Source organism: Talpa occidentalis, unplaced genomic scaffold (genome assembly GCF_014898055.3).
Source record: "Talpa occidentalis isolate TD23 unplaced genomic scaffold, MPIMG_talOcc4v2.1 talOcc4.10, whole genome shotgun sequence".
NCBI lineage: Eukaryota > Metazoa > Chordata > Mammalia > Eulipotyphla > Talpidae > Talpa > Talpa occidentalis.
Window position 1 is genome coordinate 66,080,026 of NW_023600993.1, and position 16,802 is coordinate 66,096,827.

General features: G+C 41.1%; 1 protein-coding gene across 3 annotated transcripts in view; it reads right to left on the minus strand.

The window, feature by feature from the left end:
* The window catches only part of SYNDIG1 (synapse differentiation inducing 1), a 189,757-nt gene that overhangs the window by 102,094 nt on the left and 70,861 nt on the right, over window positions 1-16,802 (minus strand). For all 3 annotated transcript variants that reach the window (XM_037493737.2, XM_054695940.1, XM_054695941.1), the window contains exon 2: window positions 14,592-15,149. In XM_037493737.2, the coding sequence (XP_037349634.1) occupies window positions 14,592-15,071 (480 nt within the window). In that variant the 5' untranslated portion in view covers window positions 15,072-15,149. The remainder of the gene's footprint in view (window positions 1-14,591; window positions 15,150-16,802) is intronic.

Consider the following 16,802-nt stretch of genomic DNA (forward strand, 5'->3'; position numbering starts at 1 on the left):
GTCCTGGCTGTGTCAAGACGGCTGGGAAGTAACCCAGGAATTTAATAGGAGGCTACTGGGAATGAATGTGAGAACCACAGAGGAACTTAGAAATCTCTCCTCACATTCACTGACCTGATGGCTTTGGAAGTGAATATTCAATACAAAAAAGGCAGTAAAAGAAAAAAACAAAATCAAGAGACATGCAGCAAACAAAAGTCAAAATGCAAACTGAAGACCAACCATATAAAAATTACATTTAATGCAAATGACTAAATACTCTAATAAAAAAGAGATTATAAGACAAATAAAAATGTAAGATCCACGCGGCTGCCCAGGTCCCTGTGCCTGCAACCTAGGCTTGCAGGGAGAAGCACGAAGACCCTCACTGAGGTGAAAGACCCTCACTGAGTATCCAGGAACCAGGCACCCAGGCACAGGAGCGGGTGCAAAAGACGCCATTCTGTGGACACTGAACGGGGCTATAGCCCGCGTCCTGGACCTGAGGGCTTTGGAACTGAGATCCGGGGCACAAAATTTGGGGCGTGGGTTCGCCACGATGGTGGGGAACAAAGCAGACACAACACCCCAAAGCCGTTTAGGCTTACCCTACAATTCCCACTCTGTTTCCTGTCCCACGGGGTGAAAAAAAAAAAAAAAAAACAGCTCCCCAAGGGCTCTAGGAGAGATCTCTGACGCCACCTAGTGACTTGAAACCAGCAGAGGCTCCTGGAGGAGCCAGTGGCCAGCTGGGAAGTTAGCCCATGCCGGGCCCCTGCCGACCAGTAGTCTGAGCCCACAGGGAGAGCGAGTACCCAAAGCCGGGGCACCCCAGGCACGCAGAAGAGTGTGACTGAGACTGGACACGCAGGGAGTGTGTCCCGCATCGCCATTTTAGAACAGGGACATTTCTTCAGTAAAGACTGCCTGCAGAAGGCTCCCTCAGGAGCCAGAGGTGAGCCGGGGAAGTTCGCCCACACCAGAACACCTCTGGCCTGCAGTCCAAGCCCAGAGGGGGAGAGGGAACCCACCGCCGGGGCAGACCAGGAGCACAGGGGAGTGTGTCCCCACATCGGCATTTTAGAACAGGGACCTTTCTTCAGTAAAGACTGCTTGAAACTGACAGATGGCTCCCGGAGGAGCCAGAGGGGAGCAGAGAAGATCACCCAAGATGCCGGCCAGTCCCAGCAACACAGTGTCCCAACGCATACGGCAAATTAGAAAACAGACAGTAGGGAGTAGAAGAACCACACGCAACATAGCAACTCCTCAGGAAAGAAGCACACCACAAAAAGAAAACCAGCCCCCAGATTGCAACAACAGTAACTTGGAAGAACTTCTCAGCCTTCCAGAAAGAGAATTTAAAATTGCCATGATTAAAAAAATGACAGAACTCATAAAGGAAAACAATAAGGGAAAAATAATCAACGATCAGATGAATGAAATTGAGTCCCTAAAGAGGGAAGTAAAAGAAATGCAGGAGATCAAAGAATTAATGGAAGAACTAAAGAATTCTGGGAAAAGCAATGAAAGCAGAATAGATGAAATGGAAGAACGAATAAGTTCTCTTGAAGACACAGAAATAAAAAGAACCAAAACAGAAAGGGAAAGAGAAGTACGAAGGAAAAAGAACGAAGAAAGACTTCGGGAACTATCTGACTCCATCAGGAAAGGAAATATAAGAGTTATAGGAATACCAGAAGGAGAGGAGAGAGATGTAGGAACAGAGAAAATATTCCAGGAGATAATTGAAGAGTTCTTCCCAAATGTGAAGAAGGAGCTGAAAATTGATATACAAGAAGCAAGAAGAACACCAAACTTCCATGACGAAAGGAAAAATACAGCAAGACACATAATAGTGAAGCTCCCAAGAATCCAGGACAAGGAAAAAATAATGAAGCTGACAAGAGGGAAGAAACAAATAGCATTCAAAGGAAAACCATTAAGGCTGACATCAGACTTCTCTGAAGAAACACTACGGGCAAGGAGAGAGTGGAAGGACATAGTCAACAGACTCCAAGAAAACAGATGCCAACCAAGAATACTCTATCCCGCAAAGCTTTCCTTCCTCTATGAAGAAAGAATAAGGACCTTCCCAGACAAACAGAAACTATGGAACTTCATTACCAATAAACCCCCACTCCAAAAAATACTACAAGGAATCCTAAAGCCAGAACCTCAGAGGTACGAATAACAATGAAAGAAGGCAAGGAAAAAAAAAAGATATTAAAAGAATAAATAAAATCAAAGGAAAGACAAACACAATGGTAAATACAGATGCTAACATATCAATATTAACCCTAAATGTAAATGGACTAAACTCTTCAATAAAAAGACACAGAGTTGCAGCCTGTATTAAGAAACAAAACCCAACCTTTTGCTGTCTCCAGGAAACACATTTAGCTACAAAAGATAAAAATAGGCTCAAAGTTAAAGGATGGAAAACAATCCTACAAGCAAATGGACCAAAAAAGAAAGCAGGAACAGCTATACTTATATCAGATAAAACAGATTTCAAACTCAAAAAAATAAAAAGGGATCCCAACGGTCACTACAATATGATCAAAGGGACAATACTTCAAGAAGAAATAACACTAATTAACATATACTCACCAAACGAAGGAGCACCAAAAATATATCAGATAACTGTTGTCATCTCTGAAAACAGACATCAGAGAAAACACATATGTAGTGGGAGACTTCAACACACCACTATCAACAATGGATAGATCAACAAGACAAAAAATAAGTAAAGAAACTAAAGCTCCAAATAAGGACCTAGAGCATTTGGGCTTAACAGACATCTATAGAACACTAAACCCCCAAAAAACGGAGTACACATTTTTCTCAAGCACACACGGATCATTCTCCAGGATCGATCACATACTGGGGCACAAGACAAACATCAAGAGATACACCAAGATTGAAATCATACCAACCATCTTTTATGATCATGAAGGCATCAAGCTAGAAATAAACCATAAAAAGAAGGCAAGGAACTTTCCTACCTCATGGAGACTAAAAACCACACTACTGGAAGACCACTAGACTAATGAGGAGATCAAAGAGGAAATTAAAAAATTATTTGAATTGAATGACAAGGAGGACACCAATATCCTAAATGTATGGGACGCAGCAAAAGCAGTAATAAGAGGAAAATATATAGCAATAGAAGCTCACATCAAGAAACAAGAAAGAACTCAAAGAAACAACCTAATCTCGAAGCTCAAAGATCTAGAAAAAGAACAACAAAAAAACCCCAAAACCAGTAGAAGAAAATAAATAATAAAAACCAAAGCAGAAATAAATGAAATTGAAACTAAAAAAACAGTCCAAATGATTAATGAAACCAAGAGCTGGTTCTTCGAAAAAATCAATACAATAGGCAAACCCCTAGCCAGGCTCACAAAGGAAAAAAGGGAGAAAGCACAAATAAAAAGGATCAGAAATGAAAGAGGAGAAATCACAATGGACACAGCAGAAATAAAAAGAATAATCAGTAACTACTATGAAGAGTTGTATGGAAACAAGTTCAACAATCTAGAGGAGATGGACAAATTCCTACAACTCTACAATCACCCAAAGCTAGATAAAGAAGCAATAGAACACCTAGACAGACCAAATACAAGCAGCGAAATTGAAATGGTAATCAAAAAACCCCCAAAAACAAAAGCCCAGGACCTGATGGATTTACAAACGAATTCTACCAAACATTCAGAGATGAATTGGTGCCTATCCTTCACAAACTCTTCCAAAAAATAGAGAAGGAAGTGACAATACCAAACACGTTCTATGAAGCCAACATTACACTAATACCAAAACCCAATAAAGGACAACACAAAAAAGGAAAACTACAGGCCAATCTCCCTAATGAACACTGATGCAAAAATCCTCAACAAAATTTTAGCTATCAGAATCCAATAATGTATCCATAAGATAATTCACCACGACCAAGTAGGATTCATTCCAGGGACACAAGGATGGTTTAACATCTGAAAATCAATCAACGTTATCCAACACATCAACAAAAAGAAATATAAAAGCCATATGATAATATCAATAGATGCTGAGAAAGCTTTCGACAATGTGCAACACCCATTCATGATAAAAGCCCTTGAAATTCTTGGGATACAAGGAACATACCTCAACATCATAAAGGCCATCTATGAGAAGCCAACAGCCAGTATCATTCTCAATGGTGAAAAGCTGAAAGCAATTCCATTAAGATCTGGAACAAGACAAGGATGCCCACTCTCACCACTGCTTTTCAATATAATACTGGAAGTCCTAGCCAGGGCAATAAGACAAGAGAAAGGCATCCAAGGAATCCAAATAGGAAAAGAAGAAGTCAAACTATCACTGTTTGCAGATGATATGATAATATACATAGAGAACCCCAAAAACTCCACAGAAAAACTAATTCAACTCATCAATCAGTTCAGTAAAGTGGCAGGATACAAAATCAACACACAAAAGTCAGTAGCCTTCCCATACACAAACAATAAATCTGAAGAAGAAGAAATCAAAAAAACCATCCCTTTTATTATTGAAACAAAAAAAAATCAAATATTTGGGAATAAATCAAACAAAAGAGGTAAAGGACCTATACAAAGAAAACTATAAAACACTGTTAAAAGAAATAGAAGAAGACACAAAGAAATGGAAAGACATCCCCTGCTCATGGATTGGAAGAATAAACATTATTAAAATGGCCATCCTACCAAAAGCAATATACCGATTCAATGCTATTCTAATCAAAATTTCAATGTCATTCTTCAAAGAAATAGAACAATTATTGATGAAATTCATATGGAATCACAAAAAACCCCGAATTGCCAAAGCTCTCCTGAAAAAGAAAGAAGGGAATGGAGGCATCACACTCCCAGACTTCAAACTATACTACAAAGCCATAATCATCAAAACTGCATGGTATTGGAACAAGAACAGACATACAGACCAATGGAATCGAATAGAAAATCCAGAAATAAACCCACAGATTTATGGTCAACTAATATTTGACAAAGGAGCAAAGACTATGCATTGGAGCAAAGAAAGTTTGTTCAATAAATGGTGCTGGGAAAACTGGGTCGCTACATGCAAAAGAATGAAGCTTGACCACTACCTCACACCATACACAAAAATCAACTCAAAATGGATTAAAGAACTAGACATAAGACCTGAAACCATAAAATATATAGAAGGAAATATAGGCAAAACACTACGTGATTTGCACATCAAAGACTTCTTTACAGATACATCACCCAAAGCAGTGATAGTGAAGGCAAAGATAAACAGCTGGGACTACATCAAATTAAAGAGCTTCTGCACAGCAAAAGAGACAATAACAAAAACAAAGAGAAACCCCACTGACTGGGAGAACATTTTTGCACCCAACACTAATGATAATGGACTGATCACAAAAATCTGCAAAGAGCTGATGAAACTCAACAACAACAAAGAAAATAACCCAGTCAAAAAATGGGCAGAAGAGCTAAAAAGAAACTTCTCTGAAGAGGAAATGCAAATGGCCAACAGGCATATGAAAAAATGTTCAACATCACTTGTCATCAGGGAAATGCGAATCAAAACTACCATGAGATACTATCTTACACCAGTGGGAATGGCACATATTAAAAAAACTAGCAACAACAAATGTTGGCGAAGTTGTGGAGAAAAAGGAACTCTCCTGCACTGTTGGTGGGAGTGCAAACTGGTCCAACCACTATGGAGAGCTGTGTGGAGATTTCTTGACCTACTAAACATAGAGCTTCCATATGATCCAGCAATTCCACTCCTAGGTATTTACCCAAAAGACACAGAAACATCAATTCCAAAGAGCACCTGCACCCCTATGTTTATAGCAGCACTGTTTACAATAGTTAAGCTTTGGAAACAGCCCAAATGCCCCAAAATAGATGACTGGATCAAGAAGATGTGGTACATATATACCATGGAATATTACTCAGCATTCAAAAAAGATGAACACATGCAATTTGCAGCAACATGGATGGCACTGGAAGGGATCATGCTCAGTGAAATAAGCCAAAAAGAAAAAGAAAAATACCGGATGTTCTCACTCATAGCAGGAATCTAGAAAACTTAAATAAGGGACCAGGAAAATGAATAACTATAAGAAAGTGAAAATCAAAATCACCAAAAACTATGAACCAGAGACACTTTTTGAGGGGTAGGGGGCGGGAGGGGAAGGATTAGGGTCAGAATGGGGGCATGCAATTGTATGGGGAATATAAAAATAAAATTTATTATAAAAAAATAAATAAATAATAAGAAGAAAACCCTAATCAAAAGGATCAGAAATGTGCCCTCCCTGGTGGCCTAGGGGTTGAGTCTCAGCGCTGTCACTGCTGTGGCTTGAGTTCAATCCCAGGCCGGGGAGCGAATCCACATAGGGCGGAACAGACCTCTCCTGTCTCGTCCACTGCTCCCCTCAGCAGTGTATTTCAGTAAATCCACCTGTTCTGCTTCCAACTCTGTCTCTGGTGAATGCTCTCATGCCCCAGGACCTCGTGTCTATGTCCCAGTTCTTCTACCAAAAAAAAAAAAAATCAGAAATGAGACAGGTAATGCAGAAATACAAAGGATCAGAAGAGTTTGCAATTCCAAAGAGCACGTGCACCCCTATGTTGATAGGAGCACTGTTTAGAATAGCTAAGCTTTGGAAACAACCCAAATGCCCAAAAATAGATGACTGGATCAAGAAGAAGATGTGGTACATATACACCATGGAATATTACTCAGCATTCAAAAAAGATAAACACATGCAATTTGCAGCAACATGGATGGCACTGAAAGGGATCATGCTCAGCGAAATAAGCCAGAGAGAAAAAGAAAAATACCGGATGGTTTCACTCATAGCAGGAATCTAGAAAACTTAAATAAGGGACCAGGAAAATGAATAACTATAAGAAAGTGAAAATCAAAATCAACAAAAAACTATGAACCAGAGACACTCTATGGGGGATGGGGGGCGGGGAAGGGAGGGATTGGGGTCAAAATCAGGTGGTTGCAATTGTATGGGGAACATAAAAATAAAATTTATTAAAAAAATAAAAAAAAATAAAAATGTAAGATCCAGTTACTTGCTTTCTAGACGAGACATACTATAAATTCCAAGAAAAAACAAAACTTTAAGCCAAAAATAAGATGGAAGAAGAGCTATCTTACAGAAGTAATCATAAGAAACTGGAGTGGTTATATTAATATAACACAAAATAAGACTTAAGAAACCGTAGTAGACACAAAGAGGGGCATTTTGTGATGATAAAATTGTTACTACTTTGGCAAGATTTAACAGTTACAATAATTTATGAATGTACCTACCAGCAGAGCCCCAAAATAGATGAAGAAAAAAGCTGATAAAACTGATGCAACAAGTAGGCAGATAAAGGAGAGTAGATATGAACAACATGAGCAATCATTTGCACACTACGTCACATAGTGATAAAACACATTCTTTTCAAGTGCTCATGGCACGTTTCCCAGAACTCCTTATACATTAGTCTTAGTATTAATTATCAATAAATTTACAGGAGACATACAAACTATGCTCCTCAAACAAATGAAATTAGATAAGTAGTAAAAGATAGAAAAAATTGAGGGAACTCCTTGACTATATGGAAACTAAAGAACACTTTTATACAGAACACAATAGTAAGATAAGAAATCATAAAGAATATTAGAAAATATTTTGAACTTAATAAAAAATGAAAAAAAAATATCCATTTTTGGGCCTCCCCTGTGGCGCAGCAGTTGAGCGCTGGGTTGCGAAGCTGCCCGCAGCCTCTGCAGTGCCAGTTCGATCCCCGGCAGGCGGTGAGGGTCCCACATGGCGCGCAAACCTCTCCTGCCAACCGCTACGCCCCTCAGCAGTGTATTTTGTCAGTCTGCCTGTTCTGTTCCCTGCTCTGGCTCTGGTGAATTCTCTCACTCTCCCGCACTTCTGACTGTACCCAGTGCTTGTATCAATAAAAAAATAAATCTTTAAAGAAAAAAAAGAAAGAAAATAATATTTCTTTCAGGCAATGGGGGGGGGGACACTTCCCAACTCATTCTATGAGCTACTATTACTATCATATTAGAGCCAGAAAAAGATAGCAAGGAAAAAAAAAATCACAGACCAATACCCCTCATGGACAGAAGCAAAAAAAAAAAAAAAAAAAAAAAATCCCTGACAAGTTATTAGTAAATCAAGCTAGCACTATTTAAAGAGGACTGTACACTGTGACCAATGGGATTTATCCCCAGCTGCAAGCATGGGGATTATACATGCAAATCAGGAAATGAAATAAATCATATTAGTAGATTAAAGAGCCAAAGCCTCACATGCAATAATCTATATAGAGATAGATTAAATAAAAAAATTCCCATTTTGGTTTAAACTATTCAGCTAAGGTGATAAGAGAGAACTTTCAACACCTGACTAGAAGCATTGACAACGTTATCCTTCATCATGAAAGCTTCCCCTGAGATCAGGAGATCACGTCTCCCCTGAGATCAGGAGAAAGGCAGAATGCTCACTCTCTCTATTTCCTTTCACATAATATTTGAGGTGTCAGCCATCGAGGCAAACAAAATCAAACAAAAATCTCTCCAAAATATTATCCCTTCAAATTTCTTGAGGGATACAAAAATATTTATTAAATTTTATTTATTTTATTTTATTGATTTATTTATAAATTTTATTTATTTTATTTGTTATTTATTTATTTATAATTTTCTTTTTATTTATATTTTTTACATCATTGTCCATTTTTAAACAATGTTTGATCCCCCCCAGGTGTAGTCCCCATAGAATATCCTTCACCAATGCACCCGTGCACCATCACAAAAGTACGCTGTGCTCCGCCCTCCCTCCCTCTGATCCTTCTCCCTTCTCTTCTCCTACAGGATGTCTCTGATTTATAATTTTCTGTTTGTTTTTGTTTTGTTTTGTATTGTTATTATTTTTCCCTGATATCTTATTTGGTTCCCCTATATTCTTTCTATATGTGAAACCATCGACATTTTTCTTTTTCCTTCTGATTTATTTCACCGAGCATCATCCCTTCTAGCTCTATCCATTTTGCTATGAATTGCATTAGTTTATCTTTTTGATAGCTTAATAGTATTCCAATATATATATATATATATACCACATCTTCTTGATCCAGTAATCTATTTTTGGGCATTTGGGTTGTTTCCAGGTTTTGCCTATTATAAATAGTGCTGTAATAAACATAGGTGTACAGGTGTTCTTTTGAATTGATGTTTTTGTGTCCTTTGGGTATATCCCTAGTAGTGGAATTGCTGGGTCATATGGTAGCTCCATTTACAGTAGACTGAGGAACCTCCTGACAGCTTTCCATAGTGGTTGGACCAGTTTGTACTCCCACAAGAAATATAGAAGAGTTCTTTTTTCACCACATCCTTGCCAACATTTGTTGTTGTTGCTTTTTTTTTGATATGTGCCAGTTTTACTTGTGTAAGGTGTGGTCTCATTGTGGTTTTGATTTGCATTTCCCTGATTATAAGGGCCCTACTTGTGAAAACAAAGGAGAATGGAGATATCACACTTCTAAACTTCAAGCTATACTACAAAGCCATAATAATTAAAACAGTATGGTATTCTAACAAAAACAGACACATAGACTAATAGAAACTAAATAGAGAGCCCAGAAATAAAGTCACACACATATGGCCAAGTAATCTTTGACAAAGGAGCAAAGAATATACAATGGAACAAGGGCAGTTTATTTAATAAATGGTGCTAGACAATTTATTGAACCACATGCAAAAGAATGAATCTAGACCACTATATCTCTCACAAAAATGCACAAAAATCAACTCAAAATGGATAAAATATCTGGACATAAGACCTGAAACCATAAAATATATAGAAGAAAATATAGGTAAAACACTGCAAGACATACATCGCAATAACATCTTTAAAGACTCATCACCCAAAGCAAAGAAAGTCAAGGAAAAGATAAACACCTCTGGGATTACATCAAACTGAAAAGCTTCTGTACAGCAAAAGAGACATTAACCAAAACAGAGAGACACCCCACTGACTGGGAAAAAATTTTTTGCCCACCATTCAACTGATAAGGGACTGACCACAAAGATATAAAAAAGAACTCACAGGACTCAATAATAACAAAGTAAACAATCCAGTCAAGAATGGGCAGAAGAACTTAAAAGACACTTCTCCAAAAAGGAAAGCAAATGGCCAACAGTCATATCAAAAATAATTTTTTAACTATTGGATTCTTTTCTGAATTCTTTGTTTCCTCTGGATCAAAAGTTCTGTGTTTGTTGTTGTTTTGTCTCATCCATGCTTTTGGATTTTCTTCAGTGTTTATTGAGGGCTCCCCCTAATTCATATTCACAAATGAGGCCCATGCCTTGCTCCACTGTAGTTGTGAGATCCTGTCTCCCAACAGGCTTCAGGTTCTTAATGGGTAGTGCTAGGCAGCTACATGGGGGTTTGCAGAGGGGACAGTGTGGCCTGTGGTTACCCCTCATCTGTCCCCTTCTGTACTATCTCTGAACTCTCAAACAGCAGCTCACTGAGCTCACTGTAACACTTTTTTTTTTTTTTTTCCTGACACAGGAAGAACAGCGTCACCACCAGAAGATGAGTGAATGAGCAGGGCTGAGATACCAGAGCTGCCAGCAAAGCCAGCCATGTGACCCTGGACTCCTCCCAAGTTCAGTGCCCTCTTGTGTCCAGAAAGACAGCAGTGGTACCTGTGGCCTGTGTTGCTGCCAGGGTTAGTGGGCAGAGTGCCCGGGTAGGGCCTGGCACAGCAGATGCTCCAAAGTAAACATCTTCCTTCTCCTTTCTTCAGGGGAGAAGAAAGAGCCCAAACCTTCTGGGCCCTGTTTCATAGTGATGCAGTCCATGTGCTCTGGGATATTAAAGGCTTTGCATTGTCATAAATGAATGGTAATAATTTGCCTTTGGACATTTGATAAGCATCTGTAACAGCAAGAGGGCAGTTAGCCTCTCCAGGTTGAACTTCAACCACTTTATTTCATAGCTTTAAAATCACATTCTATATTTTGCCAGAATTGCTTTATTCCTTTTGTCTGAAATCTCTCTGTGTGAGCTGATTTGTGCGAAAAGGAGAAGGGGTTGCCTGCTGTTGGTGTTCCTTTAAGTGGCAGCTTTAGCAGCGGGCTGGGAACTGGATGACGCAGTGGTCAAAAACCAGGGAGGAGGCCCTTAGGCGGGGAAAGGAGGCCCAATTACCACCTTGCAGGGTGCCCTAGGAGAGAGGCCTGCCTGTCCATTCTGAACACAAAATCCTCAGAGTCCCCTGAGATCTCCCTCACTGATATGAGCCCCCTTCAGATAGTTCAATGTGACTAGCAGCTCACTTTTCTAGGAGAGAGTGGAGAAAATCATAATCTCTGAGGCCTTTCCACAAAGCTTCTCAAAATTAGCTACAGGAACTATTCCCATTAAGACCACGACCTGGGTGGCAACCTGAGAATGCCATATTCTCTTGCAAAACTGTGTGTATGTGGTCCCACTATAAACGCTGGGGATGGGACCTCCCCAGGGAGAGTGACAAAGGGACAGAGAAGGGCGCTACATGATAGGGCAACAGCTTTCTGAAAACTGAGATTTTTAGGAAACACTATTGATTTAATATAGACCAATAGAAGCTCCAGAATTCCCAAAGAAGTCAAATCCCTTTGTTTTTCTTTTTCCTTTTTAAAGATTTATTTATTTATGCACATAAGAACTGAACTGGGGTGCAGGCCAGAGGCGCAGGGGGTAGAGGATTCACCAGAGACAGGGTGGGGAGCAGAACAGGCAGATCTACTGAAACACACTGCTGAGGGGAGCAGTAAGCAAGACAGGAGAGTGAGTTAGCTCCCTGGTCGGGGATCGAGCTCATGCTGCAGTGGCTGCGGATAGCTTCATCATACTGAGACTTAACCCCTTGCGCCATCAGGGAGGCCCCTCTTTTTCTTTTGTGTGAAGTAGAACTTCCTGGTGGGAAGAGCTGTGGATCCATGGGTATTAGGCTTTATGGCCCAGTCACAATATAACTATGGTTGCCATCACGCTTTTCAATTAGATGGTCTTAAAAATAAATTATGCCAAATAGTCCAAATATTTTGCTTGTGGTAGATGACAACAGATATTGATCCCCAATTTGTTGACACTTTCCCACATTATCACCCTAAATATTCCCTCTCACACTGACTTTGGTTTAGTCAGTAAACAACATGTGTGACACAGAAAGACTTGAAGAGCCCTCTGCCTTGGGACTCCTATCTACTGTTGCTTTTGGGGTTCCTAACACACTTGCCAGGTGATGAAGCTGCTGTAGTGGCTGGTGAAGAGTCACCTCTGTCACCCAAGCCAATGGCCAGACATATCCCCCCAGAGAGATGGGGGACCCGCGGGAAACCAGGCAGGAAACCACCACTGGTTGGGACTCACTCAAAATGTTGGCCCTCAGAACCATGAGCTAAATGAGTAGCTATTGCTTTCCACCACTATATTCACTAGATTTGGGGGTGATTTGTTGTATAGCAAATGCTGATGCATGCTCCTTTATTATTTTATAAGAAATAAGAATAAACCTAAGAACAATCACTGCAGGCAAGATGCCACTTCTCAACTGTTACTATCCTCATTTGCAGAAAAAGAAAGTGTCATTGCTGTACTATAAGAATGTTGCTAAGAGAATGCTTGCTTTTACAGATTTCCTAACTCAGAGTGGCCCCCTGAAATCCTCCATGGGTGTTCTAAGCAGCACCGAAGGACAATAGCAGTCATAGCTATGCCTTGATTTTCTTGATTTCCTCCCTTCCCTGTGAAAGGAGCCATTTCTTGGTCTGGGTTCATTTCTTTGATATTAACCAGAAAATTCTATCAGATGCCTAAAACACAGCCTAATCTTTACACTATTTGCTGTTTCACTAATATCACTGGGTGTACCTTTTCTTGCTGAGGTCCAACGCCAACATGTTCCATCTTGTAAAAGTATGAACACAGTCAGCACTACTATTATGACTAAAGATCCAGTTGCTGCCTCATTTAAAGAATCACTTCTGTGGTACTACCACTGCTGTTGGCAAGTCAGAGAACACAGCTGGGGCAAAGCTCACCCCCCAGAGGCCTGCATGACATGTCAAAGCCTTGGACCAACTGGGTAGAAAACCCTGCTACCCGAGCCACCCACTTCCTGGCATTTCTCTTGAGAGGCTCTCTGAGTGGGTTTCCAGAGCTTTGCATATTTCCAAAACCACACACACTGGTTGAGGTCACTGTGTGAAAATTGTTGCAATAAAATAGATTCAGTAATTGTTTACCAAAAATGCGGATTCAGACACATTATGAAAACACATTCATTTAGTCTTGGGTTGTGTTCATATGCAAGCTCTATCAGAAGCTCATGCAAAGCTGAAAGAAAGAGGAGTAACACTCTTGAGTTGAGCTCAGGGTGAACCCACTGCAACTTGCCATTTTATCCAATGGTCTCTTCTAGAATGGTCACCTCCTCCCATCACTAGCTGAATTCTCTTCAGTCTCCTCATGCCCCCAAACTTCCACAGGCTCCACTGCCATCTCCTTCCTCTTTCAACCCAGAGCAGTTGATTTACCGACTTTCTTTCCAGCTTGCTTGTCTCTCAGCAAAGGAGTGTGCTGCCTTCCCCTGGCAGGCCAGACCTCTGTGCACAGGCTTGGAGGCACAGGACAGCTCCCCACCCTGATACTGCATGCTCTGTGCTGACATCCCCATCCACCAACAACTGTTTTCATCTACTTTAGTCAAAACCAAATTCCTTTGCATTTGACCACACACTTCCTCCTGAAAGTTCTTCCTCCAAATTGACTGAATAGCTGGTCTTTCTCCCCCTGCCACTCACCCCCTGGAGGAACACACTCCCCTCGCAGCAGTGGAATTACTTCCCTCAAAGAGGGTGCCTTTGTTGACACCCTAGCAGTAGAGCTCTTGCTCCCTTAGTGCTGCACCAAAGAAGAAGGGGGGGCTGAGCACTCAGCAGCTGCTGGGCTGAGTTACATCAGGTGCAGTGTGCAGCCTCTAAGCATGAAGTTCAAATGCCCTCTCTGCCCTCCAGTTGACTAAGTGACTCCTGTGATAAATCATCGATAAATCATCCTATTTTCCCTTTAGGTTACCAATTTCTGCTATTTCTCCCTGCAGGTTTTATTCATAACAATAACCCCTTAGTAGAAACTTTTGGAGTGCCAAGTGAAGAACCCACAAGCAAAACACTTGCCAAATTGTTCCTACACAAGCACGTTCAGCCTCTCCTGCCCTAGGAACATGCGTCCCTCTGTACCTCACTTCAGTTTCTCTTTAGCCCTGTCCTGACAGCCATCATCTTGGACGACCTGTGACTGGAACCCCTACCAGAGCCCCCACTGCGTCTTGTTCATCAAGCCTTTCTGTACTCCTTCTGTCTTCCCCAAATGTCCAAGAATTAAGAGGTACCGAGAAAATGTTCAGTTTCTTTGCATTTCTGCAGAAGTGTTCCATTCGCTAACTCTTGCCAGGCACTCATGAGTCCCCACCACACACCCACCACCATCCCACAGGCCTATGACAAACACATCCTCTGACCTCCAGCTCCTGGAACTCCTCCTCTTCCTCCACATCATAGGAGAGGGTGTGGATTTTGATGTCGTCAGCTGAGAGGTCAATGAACTTCCCATCTGGGTACTCCAGGCTCTCTTTGGTGGGTGACCGGTCCTCGATGAAGGTGGTCTCACAGCAGTCAGCAGCCACGCTGTCCCCCCAGGAGCGTAGCACACCCTCTGAGTAGAGGATGATATTAGGGCGGAAGTGGGACTCCACTGACTGCTGCAGGGTGTTGGGGTCCAACAGCTGCTGGACTGGCTCATTCCTGCTGCTGTCCAGGGTTGCTGGAGCAGCACCAGCCACCACCCGGCGGCTCTGGTACTGGGGTGCAGGGTACACAGACACCAGGCCATCTCTGCTCTCAGCCATGAAGTTTCTGGTGTTAATTAAGCCGTTCCTCTTGCCAGCATCACTAATTTTACTGTGTGCCAGCACGCTCTTCTGTTCAATGATGCCATCCATGGTGCTTTCCTCCCCGACTGAGGTCAGGCTGGTGGGCTGGACTTGAAGGTCACGCTTGCCTCTTGGGACCCATTTCTCCTGCAGGAGGAGGAAGCAGAGATGAGACAAGAAAAATCACACCTGAAAAAGAGTTAATCCCCTAGACTCTCATTTCAGAGTATACTGGCCAGTCGATATGCATAGTAGCTGGGAGAGTCAGATGATATCCCTCGCCTACCTCTCCTGCCAATTTTAAAAAGGCTCTATCAGGGCAGCCAGCCAGAGTAAACCAGAAATTGATTATCCGCACCTCTATAAAGCCTCTGCCTCCAAATGAAGGAGACTCTGCAGAAATTGGAACCTTTGCAGTTCTAGAGAAACCCCTTATTACCGGAAGACATCCTAAAACCCATGCTGAACCCAATCATATTAGCATGAAACAGTCCACGGGGAATATAAGGCCATAAATCTGTAGTGGGGATCAACTATTCCAAGTCCATGGCTATCTATCTGAGCAGAAATATACACTCGAGGAGAAAGGGTTTGAAATAACACTGCACATAGATTTAGAAGGTAAATAACAAGAAGACGCACATCATTAATATTGTATATGGACAAAATCCCCCAGTTGAGGAAATAGTCGCATGTACATTATCACTTATGTAATGGAACTAATGCAACACTCATACCTACCTACCAATATAGTCAGGGAATTGAACTAGAAACTTCCCTGCCTCAAGAGTGCTCAACTTCAGGAGATATCTTCATGTTTTGGATGCAATTAAAAGTCCTTCTAATCATTTCTCCCTAGATTGAGTTTCTTTCTAGGGCAGCAAATATTAAGAAAGAAAAGAAATTACTCAAACCTGTGATTTTTGGAGATAAAAAATGAATTGTTTCAGTCTTTTCCCATTTGCAAGTTAATAACTATTATGTGGGAAAACATTCCACCCCAGGGACTCTGGGTACTCAGGCTTTCTATGAAATTTAAGAATTTTCTTATAACTTTTATTTGGTGGTAGCTACTGATCAAAGCTGGAGAGGAAGATAAACACTTTATGACTAAATGGAAAATTTGAGAGAATATTTTAATAAATCTGACAAATGACTAGTCAAGCAGACTACAGTCGGTGTACTGAGTGATGGTGAGTGTTATTAACTAACTGATGCTGTGTCTAATTTAAGCGGCCCAAACACGCACTGCCACCTCTGTCCATGACTAAGAAGTATTTAGCTCTGGAGGCACGTTTACAATCTGAGAATTAAAAGCATGCATTAAACTACTTGAAAAGGTCTTTTGGGTGCCTGCAACATGCAAGGCATGACATGCATCTGAGCATCATAATCTGTGCTGGGTCACTTTCCAAGTCAGCACAGTGTGCTTAGGGGGGTTTCTGGTCCAAATACCAAACTTCTTTCTCTTCCGCCTTCCACAGAGAAGCTGCTGGTGGCTCTCAAACTTGAGCCTCTCACATGGTCTGTGATTTGTGGACTATGAGATAGAGTAATCTTCTTGAAGTTCAATTTGATTTCAGATTTAGGTCCTTCTATCCAGATCTATAGTAAGTAGCTTACATAAGATATTTGGCAATGCTCCTTCAAATCTGTCATGGGGTCACCTGCTGTTGTTCAGCCAGAGAATCTGCCTCCTTTTCTGGTATATTCTCATCAACTTTACTGTGGTTTTACCTTACCACACCTGTTTTATCCTTCTCTGCCAACCTGACAGCTACTGTGGTCACTACCCTCCCC